Below are 22,535 nucleotides of genomic sequence, written 5' to 3' on the forward strand. Positions count from 1 at the left end.
TACAAGGGTTAAGGCACTTGATTTTTTTACAGCCAGCCCCTGTTTGAGCCCTGGCACTGCATGTAATCCCCGAGCACCGCCAGGAGAAAGCCCTGAACACTGCCAATGCTCACAATAGTGCATGCACACTGCAGAATGAAAAACAGCAATTAGGAGCCAGAAAGATAGCACAGTGGTAGGGTGTTTGCCTTACATGCAGAAAGACGCTGGTTTGAATCCTGGCATCCCATATGGTCCCTCCGAGCCTGCCTGGGCGATTTCTGAGCATAGAGCCAAGAGTAGCCCCTGAGCGCTGCCAGGTGTGACCCAAAAACCAAAAAAGAAAACAATTATTGGTATTAAATGTCACTTTTTTCTTCACTTTTTCTTGACTCTTTATCTTTTGTTGTTTGTTTGGGGGCCACACCCAGTGCACTCAGGGGTTACTCCTGCCTTTTTGCTCAGAAATAGCTACAGGCAGGCTCTTGGAACCATATGGGATGCTGGGGATCGAACCCAGGTCTGACCTGGGTCAGCCACATGCAGGGCAAATGCACTGTGCTATTATTGCTCCAGCCCCTAACTTTATCTTAACACTTGTTTTTCATCCGACTTTTTAATCATTTTATTTATTGACTTCTTTGATCACACCTTTAAAAAAGTATGTTTTGTCATACTTTCCTATTTTCTTCTGAATTTATTAGTCATGCTTAGTTTCCTTTGCCGGCAGTTATTCCTGCCAACAGATCTTCTTAAATATGTATTATTCTTGCATCGGGTGAAGTGCTCTGTAAATGTCAGAAATTAAATGAAATTGATTAATCGTGTTATTTAAGCCTTCTTATTTCTACTGCTCTTTGTGCACTTTTTCTCATTTGCTGAAAAAAGATGAAAATTTAGAACTAATTTTTCTGCAATTGTTAGTTTTTGTTCCATGTATTTTGAAGCTTTTCCATCACTGAAAAAATCAGTAATTTATGTTTCCTGGGCTGAATTGGGATGTTTATTATTAAGAAATGTCTAAAATTTAAAAAAAAATGTCTCTCTTTGTTCACATTCAGATTTTTCTTAGTCTATTTGTTTTTATCGATTACCGAGAAATAAGTATTTAAATTTCCAGTTAATTGGATGCAAATGAATTGCCTTGATGTTTCTTTTTATATGATGATAAAAATAATTTTATCTGTGGTCATATTACTTTATTTTAATTGAGTTGATGTCAGTGTAGTCATTCCAACCTTTATTTTAGGTAGGGGAGGTGTGGTGCTCAGTAGTTATTCCTTTGTTCCTGGTGCTGCACTCAGAAATATATTCCTGGTGGTGCTCATGGAACCTTATTTTTGTATAAATATCAGGAATATCAGCTGACATTTAAATTTTAATTTTAATTTTTAATTATTTTTGTGTATTTTTTTACTTCTGAACAAACTTACTATATTTCCTAGAGTGATAATTTATAACCATCTTATTTGGGGGAATAAGTGGACTACACCCAGCAGCATTCAGGGATTCCTCCTGACTTTGTGCTCAGAAATCACTCCTCTGTTGGGGCTGAAGCGGTGGAACAAGTCGTAAGGCGTCTCTGCCTTGCGCGCGCTAGCCTTGGACTGACTGTGGTTTGATCCCCCGGCATCCCATATGGTACCCCAAGCCAGAAGCGATTTCTGAGTGCATAGATAGGAGTAACCTCTGAGTGTCACTGGGTATGGCCGCCCCCCAAAAAAAATCACACCTGTGGTCTTGGGCTCAGATTCGGATCATTTGTTCTTTTTTTTTTTAAGTCTTTTTCAGCATATTGTTTTTATCATTTGCTTATAAGTAAAATAAAAAAATTTTTTTCTCTTTTTCTTTCCCCCCCATAAAATAAAAAAAATTTGTAAAATAAATTTTAATGGTACTCTCAGTTTTCAAGATACATCTTTTGCTTATTCTTTTTGTGATATATATTATTTCACATGTAAGAATCATATCACATATCACATATCACATATCTGTTTCTATTTTCTTGCCCATTCTTTGTAAACTGTTGTTATATAATTTACTTCTATATATATCTTGGTTTCACAGAATTCTCAGACCTCCCAAGAACTTGGCCCCACCCTCAGAAAATATATTGAAAGTAATCTGACTGCAAATAAAATAAATCTTTTAGCAACAGTTATCCAAAGACAGCTATTTTCAGAAAACTTTCTCTGTGAATATTAAAACTGTAGAATATTATTTAAATAACATGAAAAATTTTAATTGTAGAGAAACGTAGAACTAAAAGAATTTTTCTAAAATTTTCACACTGAAAGTTAATATTCCATTTAAAATATTGCCAGTTGGGGCTGGAGAGATAGCACAACGGTAAGGCCTTAGACGCAGAAGGATGGTGGTTCAAATCTTGGCATCCCACATGGTTCCCCGAATCTGCCAGGAGCAATTTCTGAGCATAGAGCCAGTATAACCCCTGAGCGCTACCGGGTGTAAACAAAAAAACAAACAAACAAAAATATTGCCAGTCCACAAAGACTGTGAGAATAGACTTTTGAATTTGGCTGTAGGTTTAATGATTGTGCAGAACCGATCAAGATGGCTGTCAGATTACATACCATTTGTAATTAGGGGCTAGAGCAATAATATGGTGGATTTGCCTTGCGTGCAGCCCATCATGGTTCAATCCCAACATCCGATATGGTACCCTGAGTACTTCCAGGAGTGATTCATGAGTGCAGAGCCAGGAATTACCCATGGAGCATTTGGGTGTGGCTCCCCAAAACCCCACATATCATCTGGAATTAATTTTTAACTGTATTATTGTATATTCAGTCATAGGCCTATTTTTTAGTAAAATGAATAGACTAGAATTGGAATTATGTCACTATGATTGAAATTGATCTCACCTACAAATTATTGCATTTTTTTCATGTAGTCCCATTGGAAGTTAGCTATGCTCGCCACTATACCACCAATGCTGCTTAGTCCCCTTGATTTTATATATATTAGGCATATGTGTCATTTATTTTTGTTGGTTTGCATGTATTTGGGGAAAGTGTTACAGGGTATATATTTTGCATGCTGTTGGTTTATAATATACCCGATGGAAATCATTAAATACTAGACATCAAGCATAAAATCTGCCAACAGTGGGAGACTCAGCAAAGAAAATACTTTCAATATTATTACCAAGTGTTTTAACAGCAGTGGTTATGAACTACTAACATCCTGTGGTTCATAACCACTCTTTTTCTCTTGAGTGCTATAACATGTAAATTATTTTCAAATAATGGGAACCTGTCATTTTTTCCTCAAAAATAGGTTGTAGCAATAAAAATTAGCCAAGCACACAAATTTTTATTAATATGCTAAATGTTATATTTTCTTTGCATTCACCCATTTGCTGTAGGGTTTTTATTGTGGCTTTAGGAACCATGTTTCAAATATTAAATTTTCCTTTAAGATTATTATACCGAGGATTTAAATATCTATTTGGTTTGGGTCATCACCTGTGTTCATGGCATTCTGAATTGTTAAAATTGTCAATAGAGGAATATCAGCTGACATTTAAATTTTAAACACCTCAACTACTCATTGTTTTTTCTTTAACTTAGTTTGCTGAAAACCATAAGATTTCAGCAAATACATAGAGAAGGTTGGCCATAGGAATTCAGCAAATACCTGGAAAGGGTTGACTGTAGCAAAATATTTAGCAAAAATATTTGAAAAATACATGAAAGTTGGATAAATATGTGCCACAAGTGAGAAATTGTCATTTTCTGATACTACCTCAGACTCTGGCTTAAAGATCCACCCCTTACTTTTTAAAGAGGATATTAGTCTTCCCTATATATTGAAACCCAATTGAAATTGAAGAATATTAAAATAAGTCTCTTTCCTAGAGCTCTAAGTATGTGATTAAACAGAAATTATAATTAGATATAATTATTTAATTTTCCCCTATTTTCATATCATGTTATTCCTAATAAGAATTGTTTGATTTTTTTTTTAGATGTTGAGGACATGTTCACTTCCAGATCTTTCCAAACTGTTTAGAACACTTATGGATGTTCCTATTGTAGGAGATATACGCCAAGACAATCTTGAGATAGATGAAATTGAAGATGAGCACATTAAAGAGGGACCTTCTGATTCTGAAGACATGTGAGCATATCATTAATAGATACTAGGACAAAAATTTTATGAATTTATGTTCATGATATTATTCATGGATATTAGCACTAATAGAATTTTCAAATTTATATGTTTTAAAGATGGTGATTTACAAATGATTGTCAGGTGATTCCAACTCCTTCAACTTTTTGTAGTATACTTAGAGTACAGTTAAAGTATTATAGTATTTTTAGTATACTTAGAGTATATTTAAAGCTATATCTAACTAATATAACAGTCTCATTGAAGAGTATTTGAAAAATTACTGTTTTTGTTCTCTTCACCACTAGGCTTTCATCATACTGACTTGTCTATGGTCACTGCTTAGTAAGTGCAGATTAAATGAGTGATTACTAATGATAGAGATTGTGTCTGAAATTTTGAAGTACTTACTACTTAACAGTTTCTCAGGAAAAATTATGAGAGCCTTGTATGTATCTTCCTCATGCATTACTTCAAAACTATGGTAGTGATCAGGTAGACTCCTTTGTGCATGTGTGCTGATGTGTGTTCTGTGTATAGCTTGGTTGTTGACACACAATCACTTTGCTCAGGATTCTTGAGTCTAGAATCCAGAAAGGAAATTTCAGCAACATTTCTGAGAACTGAGGCAGTGACTGTCTTACATAGAAATGCCCTTTCACTGTCTCTGGAACCTGTCAGCCTTCTTGGTTCTTCAGACATATATTGTGAATTTTTTTTTCTTCAGAAAATAAACCTAAAGTACCCTAGAATAATATGCTCAGGAAGCTATACTTTATTAAAATTACCTGGAAGATACATTACAAAAGACTGAAGCGTTATATGGATTACTTATTTTACATTAAAATACTTTTATCTCTGGTGAATTTTGTGCATTTTACAGAACTTTTTTCCACTGTATTTCTTTCTTTTTTTTTTTTTTTTTTTTTTGGAGGGAGAGGGGATGTTGGGCCATACCCAGCAGCGTTCAGGGGTTTCTCCTAGCTCTGCCATCAGAAATTGATCTAGCAAGCCTGGGGACCATATGGAATACAGGAGATCAAAGCCAGGTTGGTCCCCGGTTGGCTGCATGCAAGGCAAACGCCCTATCAGCTGTGCTTATCACTTCGGCCCCTCCCCTATATTTCTTTTTTTTTTTTTTTTTTTGGTTTTTGGGTCACACCTGGCAGTGCTCAGGGGTTATTCCTGGCTCCAGGCTCAGAAATTGCTCCTGGCAGGCACAGGGGACCATATGGGGCGCCGGGATTCGAACCGATGACCTCCTGCATGAAAGGCAAACGCCTTACCTCCATGCTATCTCTCCGGCCCCTCCCCTATATTTCTTGAGTAAGAGCTGCTGCATCTTAAACTTCTAACCTTTTTTTTGGGGGGGAGGGGGGGTGCTGGTACACAGCCAGCAGTACTGGCAGGCAAAATGTGGTGGACCATATAGAATGCATGGGTCAGTTGCATGCAAAGCAAGCACCCTACTTCAGCCCTGCTCACCACTTTTTTTTTTAAAGACTTTAACTTTTTACTTAATTTATTTTTTTAAATGTTATTTATTTAAATAATGTGGTTTACATAGTTACTCATAATACAATTGTTTCTGGCATTCCATGTTTCAATACTATACTACCACTCTGGCCCATATTACCACTCTGGCCCCTAGATGTTTTTAAAGAATTTTTATCTGGAAGTAAGATTCTGCAATGATGACTCTTATGGTTGGTTAGTGAGTCTTAATTATGCTATTAAGTATAATTATTTTATATTTTAAAATATTTTTAATAATAAGATTCTAAACATAAAGTGGTAACTAGTAGTTTTATCAGATCATCCTGTTCGCCTGTACATTTAAGTTTCTAAATTTTCCACTTCTAAAATTTCAAGTGCCTAGTGTTTATATAGAAAATCTTTCACATTCTATTAAACATCTACACCAAGATTTTGCTGAACTTTCAGAAATGCATGGAAGAAAAATATTTCACTATTTATGTTGGAAAGCAAATGAGAAACCTTTTTAGTCAGGGCTCTTAAAATAATCTTTCAAAATTTAAGCAACAAAAAATATTGATAGTTACTTGTTTCTCTTTAATAAACCAGGACTATTTTAAACAAGTCATGCTTTTTTATTATAGAATATGCCATGTACTATATTATACTTTTATTTATCTTCATTTCCTTTATTTAAAACTATGTAGGTTTTTGGATTTCTTTTTATCCACTACTAGAACTTTTAAGTAGAAAGGAGATCATACATGTTAAATTAATGTTTTAGAATAAAGTAAAGGTTTTTGTGTTGCTTTTTGGGTTTTGTTAGTTTGTCATGGTTTTTTTGGGCCACACAGGATGGTGCCCAGGGATTACTCCTAGTGGTCTTGGGTGACCACATGCTGTGCCAACGATTGAACCTATGTGCTATAATATTTCTTAACACCACCACGAAGTTTTGGTAATACTCAGTTTTTCAAATTTCAGTGTGTTTGAAGAAGTGGATACAGATTTACAAGAGCTTCAGGCCTCTATGGAGCAGTTACTGCGAGAGCAGCCTGGGGAAGAATACAGTGAGGAAGAAGGATCGGTCTTAAAGAACAGCGATGTAGAACAGACCAGAAATGGGGCAGATCTGGCTGATGAAGATGACAATCCCAGCAGCGAAAGTGCCCTCAATGAAGAATGGCACTCAGGTATGTGAACAGGATTGGGGACCCTATTGCTTTTCTTTTTAAGTATATAGAAATAATTCAAGTAAAATTTCCCTATATCTTAATATGTTATTTCTGACTTTAAATATAAATCAGATAATTTTTCTCTTCTCTTCATGCTTTTTCTTTTCACAGAAATAGTCATACCCATTTGTTCCATTTCTTTTTCCTTAAGAAAATGCTTTCTTTTTCAAATTTTAAATAGAGATCTTCCCAATGGTGTTCAAGGGCCCAGGAGGCATGCTTGGGAATGGATTCTCAGCTGGTTTCAGCCTAACAATTTCAGTCTAGGATCCGAGCCACCCACAGCCATGCTTTGGTGAACTAGGCCATGCCAGGGATCAGACTTAAGGTCTTCATATATAAAGCATGAGCTTTCCCCTTAAACTGTCTCTGGGAAATCTTGGGAAATGCTTTTTTAAGTATTTTAGTCAGTTATTTGGCCTCCATTTCTTGACTTCGTTTTTCTAGTAAATAATAACTTGATTAATTTTGCACTTCATATTTCACAATGAGATTTTTTTTTTTGTTTTGTTTTTGGGCCACACACGGAGGTGCTCAGAGGTGACTCCTGGCTGTCTGCTCAGAAATAGCTCCTGGCAGGCACGGGGGATCATATGGGATACCAGGATTTGAACCAACCACCTTTGGTCCTGGATCGGCTGCTTGCAAGGCAAATGCCGCTGTGCTATCTCTCCGGGCTCGACAATGAGATTTTTTTTTTAATTAGCAGGGTTAAAAGTCTTTTAAAGGGGCTGGAGCCATAGCACAGTGGTAGGACATTTGCCTTGCATGTGACCCAGGACAGACCTTGGTTCGATCCCTGGCATCCCATATAGTCCCTGAGCCTTCCCGGAGCAGTTTCTGAGTGCACAGCCAGGAGTAACCCTTGAGCATCACCAGGTGTGGCCCAAAAACCAAAACAAAACAAAAAGTCTTTTTAAGACTTTGACCAATTTTTGTTCATAGCGTAACTCCTAAGCTTAATTTATACATCTAAGTTGCATAGTTCAATAACTTTATAATATTTATTTGGGAAGAGAAACTAATGCGAAATTCCTCACCTCAGTATGTTGGTTTTTTATATGTTGGTGTTTGGTGTTTTTTATTTTGATGCCACACCTGGCAATTCTTAGAGGTTACACTTGGCTTTGTGTTAGAAATTCCTCTTTGCAGTGTTCAGCTGACCATATGGGATGCAGGGGATCAAACCCAGTGTTGGCTGCATGAAGGGCAGGTGCCCTACCTGCTATACAATTGCTACAGCTACAGTTATGTTGTTATTTATGAGAGTGTTTCAGTGTATTTTGAGAATGTGTATATGACATTCAATATATTTAGCATATAATGTGGGTAATTTTCCTAAAGTTTCATGATGTCTTAGGTCATCTGCTTTCTGTATTCTTTTACTCCTTATTACCACCAATACATGTATTTTATTAAAAATAGAAGTCATATGGGTGCAATAGCCCAGCAGTAGGGCTTTTGCCTTGCATGCGGCTGATCTGGGATGTACCTGGTTTCCATCCCTGTTGTCCCATATGGTCCCCCAAGCCAGGAGTGTTTTCTGAGCGCATAGCCAGGAGAAACCCCTGAGGGACACTGGGTGTGGCCCAAAAACCAAAAAAAAATAGAAGTTATGGATAATTGTCTATGTAGGACATAATTGTTCCTTCTTCCATGTTTTACTTCCATAAATTAGGTGACTTTTTGCTTGGAGCTTTTTGCTCTGTGCTCAAAATCATTCTACTCCATTCCATTCCATATGCAGTGCTGCGCATTGAGTTTGTGAACAAAGGAAAAGCCTTAACTCTTCATCTGCTCATGGAAATTTTTATCTAACCTGATTTCCTGATGCGACTATAAAAGTAAAGATTCCCAAAATAGCACACTTGTTATTTATGTGTGAGGTAATTAGCTATATAAATGACAACTATTCTAACAGTAATGAAATTTAACATTAAAAGTACAAATAATCTACTTACTTGTCATAAACTTCATTCCATCAGGCTAAGCACTGCTTTATTCTGTTTTAATTTTAACCACAAAATGTCTTTTTTTTCTTTTTAGATAACAGTGAATATGAAATTATTAGTGAATGTGAATATGATACTGTGTTTAACCATTTAGAAGAACTGAGACTTAACCTGGAACAGGAAATAGGCTTTGAAAAGTTCTTTGAGGTTTATGAGAAAATGAAAGTAAGTAAAGTAAAATGTGAATTCAACCATTTTATTTTGGAACATGCCCTATTTGAACTGTTAATGAAATGGCAGTAACGTTATTGGTATTTAGATTGATATATAAATCATAGCTGAGTCTCCAGTTTAATTTTTAAATGTTATCTTATAATTGGAAATTACATAGGCTATTCATGAAGACGAAGATGAAAATATTGAAACTTGTTCAACAATAATTCAGAATATTTTGGGAAATGAGCATAAGCACCTTTATGCCAAGATTCTTCATTTAGTTATGGCAGATGGAGCCTATCAAGAAGGTACAACTTTCTCTTGTCTTTACATTTTAAATAAACATGTGAAAAACAAAAAGACAAATGTAAATCGGTAAACTTACATCATATGCATTTGGTGAAATCAGTACTGAGGAAACTATATATAATATTTTTAAGCAGTAAAAATTGTAATTATCCTATTTTGTTGATTCTGCCATGTGATTTTGTTGACATATTTTTTAAAGCTCCCTGTTAGCTCTAGAAGTGAAATATATATATATATATCAAATCTATCTATATGTATGTATGTGTGTATATATATATATATATATAGACACTCTGCACTCAGGAATTAATTACACCTGGTGGTGCTCAGAGGAATATATGAGATGATTAAAATTGAACCCAGGTTGTCTGCATGCAAAGCAAGTGACTTACCCACTATATGATCTCTCTAGCCTCATGAACCAAAAAAGTGTTTTAAAAAAGTTAAATAGATCATATATATGTTTTGATTCTTGTTTTGAATTTTTTTTTTTTTTTTGGTTTTTGGTTTTTGGTTTTTGGTTTTTGGGTCACACCCGGCAGCGCTCAGGGGTTACTCCTGACTCTAGGCTCAGAAATTGCTCCTGGCAGGCACAGGGGACCATATGGGATGCCGGGATTCGAACCACCATCCTTCTGCATGCAAGGCAAATACACTACCTCCACGCTATCTCTCCGGCCCCTTGTTTTGAATTCTTGTTTGAAAAAAAAAAAATTGACCAGCTTTTTGTTTTGAAGTGTGTTTTTAACTAATTGCTAAAGTGTTTAAAATAGAGAAGAGGCAGGGCTGGGGAGATAGCACAGCGGTAGGGTGTTTGCCTTCACACAGCCAGCCCAGGATATACAGTGGTTCAAATCCCAGCATCCCATATGGTATCCTGTGCCTGTCAAGAGCGATTTCTGAGCACAGAGCCAGGAATAACCCCTGACCACCACCAGGTATGACCCAAAAACCAAAAACAACAACAACAAACCTCCCCCCCCAAAAAACAGAGAAGCGGGGCCAGAGAGGTAGTGTGGAGGTAGGGCGTTTGCCTTGCATGCAGAAGGACATGCAGAATTCTGGCATCCCATAAGCCTGCCAGGAGCTATTTCTGAGCATAGAGCCAGGAGTAACCCCTGAGCGCTGCCATGTTTGACCCAAAAACAAAAAAACAAAAATAATAGGGGCCGGAGAGATAGCATGGAGGTAAGGCGTTTTCCTTTCATGCAGAAGGTCATAGATTCGAATCCCGGCATCCCATATGGTCCCCTGAGCCTACCAGGAGCAATTTCTGAGCGTGAAGCCAGGAGTGACTCCTGAGCGCTGCCAGGTGTGACCCAAAAACAAACAAACAAACAATAATAATAATAATAAGAGAAGAGGCTGGAGATAGTCTAGTGTTATGGCACATATTTTGTTGTGGCTTGAACTTTCCATATTATGTTGAATACCAGTGAAAAGTGGACATGTGGACATTTTTGTCTTCTTGTGCATGACATTAAAGGAAAATTTTCAACTTTTCCCATTAGCAGGGGCCATAGAGATAGTAAAGCATGAAGGGAACTTACCATGTACATGAATGAGTGTTGAATCTTGTCAAATTGCTTTCTCTGAGGGCCAGAGCAATAGCATAGTGGTTAGGGTGTTTGCTTTGCACGCGGCTGACCCAGGTTCGATTCCCAGCATCCCATAGGGTCCCCCAAGCCTGCCAGGAGTAACCCCTGAATGCCACTGGATGTTGCCATAAACCCCCCACTTCAAATTGCTTTCTCTGCACTTTTGGAGATGATCAGATGTTTTTTATCCTTTTATTCATGTATTAATTTATTTGCCTAAATGAACTCTCCTACATTCCTGTGTTTATTGTATTGTTGTATTTAACAACATTATCACTAGGATTTATCATTAGCATTTTATTGATGATCTTTGAATCTACGTTCATCAATGATATGGCCTGAATTTTTTTTTTTTACTAATTTCTCTGCTGGCTTTTGATGTCAAGAAAAAGTTGGCCTCATCTTGTTTCTTCTGTTTTATTGAGAAGGATGGGCCTTTGAAAGCTTGGAAAAGATCTGTAGTAAACCCGTCTGGTCTGGACTTTTGTACTAGAGAAGATTTCTGCTGACCATCTCTACTTCCTTGTTAGCGATAGGTCTATTCAGGTTTCCTCTTTCTCCTTTTTGGTTCTTGAAAGGTTTTTAAGACTTGAAATTTATCTTTTGACCAGGCAGCCAGTGGAGGTGAAGCAAGATCAATTCCCTCTGGGTGGGGTGGGTGCCAGCCTCATTTTCTTAACTCATACACAGATTCTGAATATTTTTGAAGAACTCATTTCTAAAATATTTGTCAAAAAATCTTAGAGCTTAAACGTTTATAGTTGTGAACAGTAGTTAAGGATTTAAAGTGATGTTAGGAAGATAGTGTATGCCAAGTTCATAAATTTTATCCCTATTGTACGCACATGACCTTGACTATATAAATTAAAAATAAATTATGCTCAATTTTAGAAATTGAATACTTATAGTATTCATTTACGTTTCATATTTTTCCCCAAAATGTTAAAGATTGCATTTCTTTAATGTATATAGTCTCAGAAAAACCATGTTAAAAACAACAGGTGATCAGGAGTTAGAGTGACTATCAGGCTAACAAGCACAGGCAAGAAAAACTTAAGCTAAGAAGGAAATAAAGAAAAAGTAAAAAGAAAAAAATAATAATAATAAAAAGAAGGAAATAAGGATTCATAATTCCTGTTCATAGATTAAGTTTTCTGAAAATAGGCCACAAATTTGGTGCTGATCTTTGTAGCAAAGCAGGAAACCTAATTAATTACATGAGTCACATGGGTCATAAAACAATACATGTCAATTACTCAGAGGATAGCTATTTTTGGTATTGAAACAAAAGAACATTTTCCTCTTGACATTTAAAAAGAGGACTTTTATCAGACAGTATTGCTCAAAATTTGAGGAATATATAGATTTATTTTAAAGGGTCATTTTTTTAGACATGATATAGTGGTCCATAAGTTTAAATGTAAACCTCAAATATTTTCTATGAAGATTAAATTATTATGATAAACATTATATTCTAAATACTAAGATACTAAAATCAAATTAAACTAAGAAATTTTAAATTCTCTACAACTTGTGGATTTCTGGTTGTATTATAATCTTTTGCCCCATTTTAAATAATTAGTATTTTCTGGACCTTTTTCCTATGAAATGACTGTCACTCACTGTTTCTTAGCCTTTTCCCCACAGTCACCGCCAGTCAGTTACAGTCACCTGTCCTATTGCTTTCTCCCTATTCTCAAGCCATAATCCCTCCCTTATATGTTTTTGGGTAGTGAGGGTCTGTCTACAGGGGCCACATGGCCCCTGTTTGAAAAACGCTAGTGTAAATTAATGACAGAATGGTTGCATTTAGGTAGATCTGTGGAGAGTTTCTGACCAGTTCTATTCATATTTGACTGTTCATTATGCAGTTCCCTTAGGTACCCATATAATACAAGTTTTCATAAGTCATCAGCTACAGAGAACTTGGGATTTAGCCTTGACAAAGCATCTGCCCTATTAAATGGAGAATTAGCTGCACTCTAGGATTAGCATTCTCTTTTGTTAAGTCAATGGTACAGCGTACATAGAACATTCCTTTCCAAAGCACCAAGAACCAGACTAGGCTAATATTCAAGATACCAATGCAAGATTTTCTCTTCAATACAAATGAAAAGGGATCAGGACCTTAAAGTTACATATAACAAAGCCTGCACTAGTAATGTTTATAACCAGAAAAAAATATAAAGCATTGAAAGCTAGATGCCTATCTGGCAATTTTTAAAAAAATCATACTAGTCAACCAAAACATTGTAATTAATTAATTTACCCACTCACTAAACATTGTATTGAATTTTCTGTATATTTTTTGATGTTCTTTTTTATTTTGACTTGACATAGTTTTAATGTTAGATAGCAATTTGATTTATATTAGAATAACTGTTCTCTTACAGGAAAGTTAAGTCCCATAAATAACTGTACATAGACCACTGTTTTGATTGCATCTGGGAGAAATTAAATGCCATGTTAGGGGTAGGAGCGATAGCACAGTGGTAGGGCGTTTACCTCGCATGCAGCCAACCCAGGACAGACCCAGGTTCGATTTCCAGCATCCCACATTGTCCCCTGTGCCTCCAGGAGTGATTTCTGAATGCAGAGCCAGGAGTAACCCCTGAAGTGCCACTGTATGTGGCCCAAAAACCAAAAAGTAAAATAAAGTATATTTTTAAAGCCATGTCATCTGCCTATGTAAATATATGTTTTTTATCTATTGTCTTTTATTTTTCTTATAACCCACAGATGAGTTAAATTATTCTATATCTATTCTGCTCCCTCGGTCACATTTTACTCTGCATAGTAATCTTTATGTCTATCCATGTATAAGCAAAGTTCGTAACTTCATTTTTCCTGATATTTCATAGTATTTTATTGTGTAGATGTACCACAGTTTATTTAGCCACTCATCCTGTTGTCAGGCACCTGGGTTATTTCCAGGTTCTGGTTATTGTAAATACTGCTGCAATGAACATAGAAGTAAAGAAGGTATTTTTGTATTGTGTTTTTGTGTTCCTAGGGTATATCCCTAGGAGTGGGATTGCTGGATCATATGGGAGCTCAGTTTCCAATTTTTTGAAGAATATCCATTTTGTTTTCCAGAAAAGCTGGACTAGGCAGCATTCTCACCAGCAGTGAATGAGAGACCCTTTCTCCCTGCATCCACATGAGCACTGGTTCTTATTCTCTAGGATGTGTGTCAGTCTCTGGTGTGAAATGATACCTCATTGTTCTTTTGATTTACAATTCTTTGATAATTAATGACGTGGAGCATTTTTATGTGTCTTTTGACCATCTGTATTTTATCTTTGAGGAATATCTGTTCATTTCCTCTCATTTTTAGATAGTCAGGTTTCTTTTTTTCATGTTAAGTTCTGTCAGTACCTTGTATATCTTAGATATTAGCCCTTGGTCAGTGGGTATTAAGTAAATAGTTTCTCCTATTTTGGGGGGAGCCTTTGTATTCTAGTCACTAATTTCTTTGAGGTGCAAAAGCTTCTCAGTTTAATGTAATCCCATTTAAACAGCTTTGCAACCACTTACTTGGACAGTGGTGTTTCTTCCTTGAAGATGCCTTTGGTCTCAATGTCATGAAGTGTGGTACCTACTTTTTCCTTCATGTCCTTATGTCCCTTATGGTTTCAGGTCTGATATCAAAGTCTTTAATCCATTTTGATTTGATGTTTATGCAAGGTGTTAAGGACAGGTCTGAGTTCACTTTTTTTGCTGTCAATTGTAGTTGACTAGTTATCCTAACACCACTTGTTGAAGAGGGTTTTCTTTCTTTACTTTGTATTTCTTGCCTTTTTATCAAAGAATAATTGATTGTATTTGGGGGGGGGGTTCAGTCTCTAAATACTCAAATATATTCCATTGATCTGAGGGTCTGTGTTTATTCTAGTACCATGCTGCTTTGATGACTATTACTATAGTACAATTTAAAGTTGGGAAAAGTGATGCCTCCTATCTTCTTTTTCCTAAGGATTGCTTTAGTTATTCATAGTTATTATTATTGTTTATTAACAACAAAAATAGTTTATTGTTACAAGTGAATTTCAAAAGTGTTTGACCCACTTCTCTGAAAAATGTCATGGGTATCCTTAGAGGAATTGCATTAAATCTGTAAAATGCCTTGGGAAGTATTGGCATTTTAATTATGTTAATCCTCCTAATCCATAAGCAAGGTATATATCTCCATTTCCTTTTGTCCTCTTTTATTTCTTAAAGCATTGTTTTGTTGTTTTCTTTATACAGGTCTTTTACTTCTTTAGTTAAGTTGACTCCAAGGAACTACTTGATTTCCTGTGGTACAGTTGTGAATGCGATTTTATTTAATGTCTCATCTTTGACTATATGTATATATAAAAAAAGAGCCAGAGATTTTTGTATATTAATATTGTAGCCTGCCACTTTACTGTACAAATCTATTTTTTGGTGGAGGGCGGTCACACCCGGCAGCGCTCAGGGGTTACTCCTGGCTCTGTGCTCAGAAATAGCTCCTGGAGGCTCGGGGGACCATGTGGGATGTCGGGATTCGAACCACCGTCCTTCTACATGCAAGGCAAACACCTTACCTCCATGCTATCTCTCCAGCCCTATACAAATCTATTTTTCTAGAAACTTTTTGGTAGAGTCTTTAGGATTTTCTAAATATAGTATCATGTCATCTGCAAACAGTGAGAGGTTAACTTCTTTTCTATATGGATGCCCTTGATTTTTTTTTCTTGCTTGATTGTTATGCAAGTACTACCAATACTTCGTTGAATAGAAGTAGTGAGAGAGGGCAACCTTGTCTTGTATCAGATCTTAGAGAAAAAGCTTTTAATTCATCTCCATTTATTACAATATTTGCCATGGGTGTGCAGAAAATGGCCTTGACTATATTGAGAAAAGTCCCTTCCATTCATTTTCATCTTGTTGAGAGTTTTTATCATGAATGGATATTGGAAATTGTCAATTGCTTTCTCAGCATCTATTTAGATGATCATATGATTTTTATTTTTCCTTTTATTGATTCTATTATATACTTTTGATGTGTATGTTAAACAATCCTTGCTTCTCTGGAATGAATCCTACTAGGTCATGAATCTACTTGGGCCTGGGCTTTTGATTTGGGGAAACCTTTTGATTACCATTTCTATTTTCTCAATAGTGAAAGGTCTTTTCAGATATTTTAGATTATCTTAGTTCACCCTTGGAAGGTTATTGGAGTCCAAGAATTATCCATTTCTTTCAGTTCTCTTGTTTTGTGGCATAGAGTTTCTCAAAGTAATATCTGAGTACCCTTTGAATTTCTGTAGTATTTGTAGTAACTTCCCCTTTTCATTTCTAATTTGGTTTATTAAGTTTCTCTCTGAGTCTTGCTAATGTTTTTTTGTTTTGTTTTGTGTTTTGGTTTTTTGGGTTTTTTTTTTGTTTGTTTTTTGGCCACACCCGTTTGATGCTCAGGGGTTACTCCTGGCTATGCACACAGAAATCGACCCTGGCTTGGGGGGACCAGATGGGACGCGTCCTACGCTAACACTTGCAAAGCAGACACCTTACCTCTAGCGCCACCTTCCCGGCCCCATTGCTAATGGTTTATTGATCTTATTTATATTTTTCAAAGAACTTCTTTTTAGATCTTTTGGATTGTTTTTGGGTGTCCAGTTTATTAATTTCTGTTCTAAGCTTTTTTATTTCCTTTCATCTTCTCATTTTTGGTTCATTTTGTTGATCATTTTCCAATTTTTTAAGTTGTACCATTTATGTAGGCCCCTTCTTCCTTCCTTATGCTTACAAAGCTATAGATTTTCCTCTTAAAACTGCATTTGCTGTGTCTCACAAATTATGATAATTCATGTCTTTTCTCTCATTTGTTTTCAGTAATCTTTTGATATCATCTCTGACTCACTGGTTGTTCAGTACTATTTAGTACTGTTTAGCAGTGTTTAGCTGTTTAATTTCCAGGTGATAAAGTTTTTTCTCCATGTCCGTTTGTAATTCACTTCTATTTTAGTGCATTATGATCTGAGAAGATTGTTGATACAATTTCTATCTTGATTTTATATAGGTACATTTTGTGGCCCAGCACATGTGATTTATCTTGGAGAATGTCCAATGTGCAGTGGAGAATAATGTGTACCCAGCTTTCTGGGGATGAAGAGCCCTATATATATATATACATATACATATATATATATAGCATATACTAACTATATTTATTTATACTTATAGATATACATATATAAATACACACAGTATATACTAAGCTACTCTCCTCCATTTCTTCCTTTAGAGGCAGTATATTCTTATTAACTTTTAGCTGGTTGGCGTATCATGGGGTGGCAGTGCAATGCTGGTCTCCCACTATTGTTGTGTCGCTGTTGATATCTTTCTTCAAATCTATCTGCAGTTGTTTTAAATATTTTGGTGGTCCCTCATTTGGTGCATATATGTTTAGGTGTGTGATTTCTTCTTGGTTTTCAGATCCCTTGATTATTAAGAAACTTCCATCACTCATAACCTTTTAAGCCTAAAGTCTGTGTCATCTGATATTAGTATGGCCACCCAAGGCCTTTTTAATGGAGTTGTTTCCTTGAATGATTATCTTGTGTAAAAGCTGTAGGGTAGAGGATGTTAAATCTTGGGCAAGTTCGTGACCTTGCTGAGGCTAGCTAGCCTAGGGATTGTGTGAAAGCAAGGATCGAAGGTATCCAAGTTGCACTGGTGAAGGGAGGGTGTTCTTTTTGTGACTGAAACCCAACTACAGTCATGTAATCACAGTGTTTAAATAAAGATATTAAAAAAATAATAATAATAAAATAGTATCCCAAATCACCAAGTATCTAAGAATCAACCAAAGATGTAGGATACCAGTAGGAAAAAAAAAAAAGCCTTTGGAACCACTGCAATGAGACAATTTGTGTTATTTGTTTTATTATCAGGAAGAAGGACTATTAATAATAGGATTTGGGGCTGGAGAGATAGCACAGGAGTAAGGCTTTTGCCTTGCATGCAGAAGGTCGCTGGTTCGAATTCCGGCATCCCATATGGTCACCCAAGCCTTCCGGGTGCGATTTCTGAGCATAGAGCCAGGAATAACCCCTGAGCATTGCCGGGTGTGACACCCCCAAAAAATAAATAAATAATAGGATTTATTTTCATGGGAAGCTTGAACATACCTTACTGGCCAGGTGTTGCATGTCAAGTCTGTGGATGTGACCTATGTGATTAGGGGGATGTGACTTAAGTAACTAGGGAGATCACAGGAGGTGAGCTCTATTGTGGCATGCCAAATGTTTAACAGGTGATCATCTCTCTCCCAGTGGGTAAGGGGGTCTTGGTCTATAGGGTGCCTCCTTTCAGGGGCTCCATTCTGCAGGCTTAGTGAGAGTCTGCCCTGCTAGAATGCCCATCTCAATGGAGTCCAAACCTGGCTCTGAAGGGTCCTGGCTAGTCTTCTAACCTTTGACTTTGAGTCCATGTTTGCTCTGACTATTCAGATGTGTTTCTTGCAGACAGCAAAGTGTTAAGTTCAATTTTTTTATTCATTTTTCCACTGTGTGTGTGTCTCTCTTTTAATTTTACATGGTGTGACTCTTAACTGGTGCATTTAGTCCATTGATGTTGAGAGAGATGATTGGTTTGGGATTTAGTGTCATATTTGGTAGGAGTTTGGTGTGTTTGTTTGATATGCCTTGCCTTCAAGTAGACCCTTCAGTTCTTCATTTAAGGTTGGCTTTGAGTCTATAAAGTTTCTGTGTGTTGTTTATCCATGAAGCTATGTATCTTTCCTTCAAATCTGAATGAAAGTTTGGTGGAGTGAAGTATTCTTGGCTAAGCATTTATTTCGTTGAGTTTTGTTACTGTATCCCACCACTGTCTTCATGTCTTGTGGGTTGCTTGTGATAGATCTGCTGTAAATATTTTTGTTTTTGGGTCACATCCAGTGGCGCTCAGGGGTTGCTCCTGTCTCTGTGGTCAGAAATCACTCCTGGCAGGCATGGAGGACTATATGGGATGCCAAGATTTGAACCAACCATTGTCCTGGATCTGCTGTGTGCCCGGCAAATGCCCTACCACTATGCTATCTCTTTGGCCCAGGTCTGCTGTAAATCTTAAGGATGGTTCTTTGTATGTAATTTCCTTTTTGATCTTACTACTTTCAGTATTCTATCCCTATCTGTGGTTTTGATCATTATGACTAGGATGTGCCTTGGGATGCTTTTCTTTGGATCTCTTTTAGCTGGTATTCTTTGGGCATCCAGGATGTGGTTGCATGCACTCTTTAGCTCTGGGAACTTTTTGGCAATGATGACCTTGACTGCTGATTCTTCATGGGGTTTTCTTCTTGAGTTTCTGGGACTGCAGTGATTCTTATATGGTTTCTGTTGAGTTTATCCCAGTTCTATTGTTGTCTGTTTGTGGTGTTTGAGGATTTTTTCCATCTCTGATCTTTTATTTTAAGGCTCTTTTCCAGCTTCTCCTGTTAAGTACCTCAACTTCCAGCTTCAGTCCTCAGTAGCTGTTACTCTACTGGTGAGACTTTCAGTGAGTTTTTCATTTTGCACCTACTAAGTTTGCCACTCCTACTATTTCAGTTTGAAGTTTTCTCAATTCTACTCTCATATCTTCTTGAATCTTAGTTTTGGTTTGTTCAGTTCATTCCACACTTTCTTTGAGTTATTTGAACATCCTCCATTTTTCTTCTCTAAAATCCTTAATGGAGATTCTATATAAATGACTGGTACTTGTCAGGTTTTCAGGACTACCATCTTTATTTTCTAAGCATGGTGGAGTTCTGCATTGTGTCCCCATTGTCACCTTTACGGTGTGAGGTGTTTATTTTTTTTTTTATGTGTTGTGTTGGGGTTCATAGACTAGAAGAAATAGGTAGTCACAGAGTGAACAGCTGATCTCTTATTGTGCTGGTCTCTGTCTCAAGTTTTCTGGTTTGGGGTCAGGACCAAGATTTCAGTTCACCTGGTGGGCACCAGTCTCTGTCTCTCATGTTATAGTCGCAAGGGTGGGGCCTCTCCTACAACTCACCAGATGGGTGAAGTTCTCTTTCTGTAGGGATCAGGTCATGGGTATGACTGTTCTCAGTGGTGGCTGCACAGTGCTTGTGTTCACCCATCTATGAGGTCTTCTGCCTCGCTGTGTCTTGTCACTGTGATATGGCCTCACTTGGTAGTGGCAGCACCACCCTCATGGGTCATCAGGCAGAGAGGGTATCCACCTTGCTGTATCTGGTCATTGCTCACACTCCTTAGTTGAGGCACACAGTTGCTACCACTGTGCTTACATACATACTCACTCAGGCTCACACTTTCTGGTCATGCCACTTGCACATCATTTTAGTTGTATTACTTGCTGGAAGATGACTCCTTGTCTGGTGCTCAAACAACTAGCTATTGCAGTACCAAGGATCACACACAATAGAGTTGCCAGGAAGAACAATAGAAGAACTACCAGGAACATGATTGGCACACATTGAAGATTAGAATTTCTGCCTTCTGAGCCATCACACTGTTCATCTGGACCCAAGCTCATTGATTCTCGTTGTTTGATTGGTTTTTGGGCCACACCTGGTGGTGCTCGGGCTACTCCTGGCTCTGCACTCAGGAATCACTCCTGGCTGACTCAGGGAACCATACAGGATTCTGGGGAAGGTCGGCCACTTTCAAGGCAAAAGCCCTACCTACTTTGGCGCCCAGGCTTGTAGATTCTTAAAGATAACACATATCTCCTCCACATTGAGTTTAGAGAATCTATTATGATATGAATATCTTATGAAATTACATATGGCAAGTAAAATGAACTCAATTTTCCTCTGTTGTTTTGTGTAAGACTCATAAATATGAAAAGTTGAATCGTTTATGACACCATTTATGTAATTTTCTAAAGCAATTTTACTTATATGTTCATCTATATAATAAGAATGAAAAACCAGAGGAAAGATAATCATCAATTTTAGGATACTGCTAATGCCTCTGGGGAAGATGAGAGAATAAGATTGGAAAGGATTCATACTCTCAAACTGTAATATGTTTTCTCTTAATAAATATTCCAAACCAATGTGGTCAAAGTTATCTTCCAAGAATTCTAAGCATTATGCACATTGGTGTTACCTAATTCTCTCTGCTTTCTCATTTGAAATAATTTATAATTAGAAAATATAAATAAATTGATAGTACAGAATGATAAATATAATATTGGAAGCAATAAAATGATTGTTGTATAAAGTAATTATCCATTCATTATTGTTAGAAATGAAGATATGATATGAGTATATGTTATTTTAAAGCTCTTTTCCCTTACCATGAAAAAAGAATAGACTAGGTTTTTTTTACTAAGTAGATTATATTTGATTTAAAATAAATTCTTTTCTTTTTCTTTTTTGCAGATAATGATGAATAATTGATACAACAGTCTTTAGTCATCGATTGTATGAAAGCATTTGAATTTGGCTTATCTGGATAACAAAACTCAGTAGGAACTGTAAATATTTTATAAAGGAAATACAGATGTAAGGTGGGCATGCTGTTTGCATGGAAGAGGACTGAGAAAGATGCCATTTTCAATTAAGAGTCTAGCATTTTTTTCTGTTTTACTCTGTTGACTGAGTTCTTGAGGTAGTTACCTGCTATAGCATATATACTTCATCCAACCAAAGCATAAGGAGACACTGACCAGGCTATAGGTGCTTTGTCTTTACCAGATGTTGTCTTAGGTTGAAAGAATTATATATGTTGTGGAAAATCTGCCTTTAATGAAGTGTTTAAGCGTGGCCTTTTTTCCTGTCTATGTCTATCACCAACAATTCTGCATAAAATAATCTCATTAAGGGCACTGTTTAATTTTTACATCTTAAAATGAGCATTTTAGCCTTAAAATTTCTATTTTCTGTTATCTTTCTACAATTGTGTTTTTCTTTTTAACGAGGGGAATAGAAACTATTAAAAATTTGATTATGAAATATAGCAATATTGTATTCCTGATATTTAAAATGTTGATAATTATATTTATTTCTCTTTAAGGACCAAAACCAGATGTATACCTAGAAATTAGAAGTTTCTGAGAAATTTAATATTACGTGAATGACATAAAGTTGCCCTTTTTGTTTTCACTTACTCTCATGCATGTGTCTCAAGGACAACAGGCGGTTTAAAAGAGGAATGCAAGCATCTTTATATTTTACACTATGACCATTTGGTAATTAATATCCCAAAGGAGATGTATTTTTCTCTTTCACTTATTTCTACTATGTGAGAACATTTAGTTAGGTTAGTATGATGATGGTATGTCAAGTATTACATGGTTTCATGAATGACATCTGTAAAGTTCAGGTGGCTGCAGTTTAAAAAAAGGGCATAATTTTGGAAACAGTATAAAACAGCCTAATTGGCATAATCTTTAAGTTTAACAATAAAATTTTGCTGCACTATCAGTACTATGTTGAAGTTATTATGTGTGTTATTTCTAACACCTAAATTTAAATACTTGGTTATTATATTTTTATATAACTATTAAAATGTAACTATATACCTGCAGAATCCTATTATGTGTACTTTATTAAGCTTATTCTCAGTACAATACCTTTATATTGATGTCAGAAGTTCTTTGAATCAGTTGGGGTTTGTTTTGTTTGTGCTTTTTTG

The 22,535-nt window shown here is 36.3% G+C and overlaps 1 protein-coding gene across 1 annotated transcript in view; it reads left to right on the forward strand.

Moving 5' to 3' along the window:
- The window catches only part of NEK1 (NIMA related kinase 1), a 132,558-nt gene extending 111,213 nt beyond the window's left edge, over positions 1-21,345 (forward strand). Inside the window, 5 exon segments of the mRNA XM_049771316.1 lie at positions 3,971-4,122; positions 6,574-6,782; positions 8,871-9,001; positions 9,168-9,300; positions 21,281-21,345. Coding sequence (XP_049627273.1) covers positions 3,971-4,122; positions 6,574-6,782; positions 8,871-9,001; positions 9,168-9,300; positions 21,281-21,294 — 639 coding nt within the window. The 3' untranslated portion in view covers positions 21,295-21,345.
- Positions 21,346-22,535: the final 1,190 nt, after the last annotated feature.

Source organism: Suncus etruscus, chromosome 4 (assembly GCF_024139225.1).
Source record: "Suncus etruscus isolate mSunEtr1 chromosome 4, mSunEtr1.pri.cur, whole genome shotgun sequence".
Classification (NCBI taxonomy): domain Eukaryota; kingdom Metazoa; phylum Chordata; class Mammalia; order Eulipotyphla; family Soricidae; genus Suncus; species Suncus etruscus.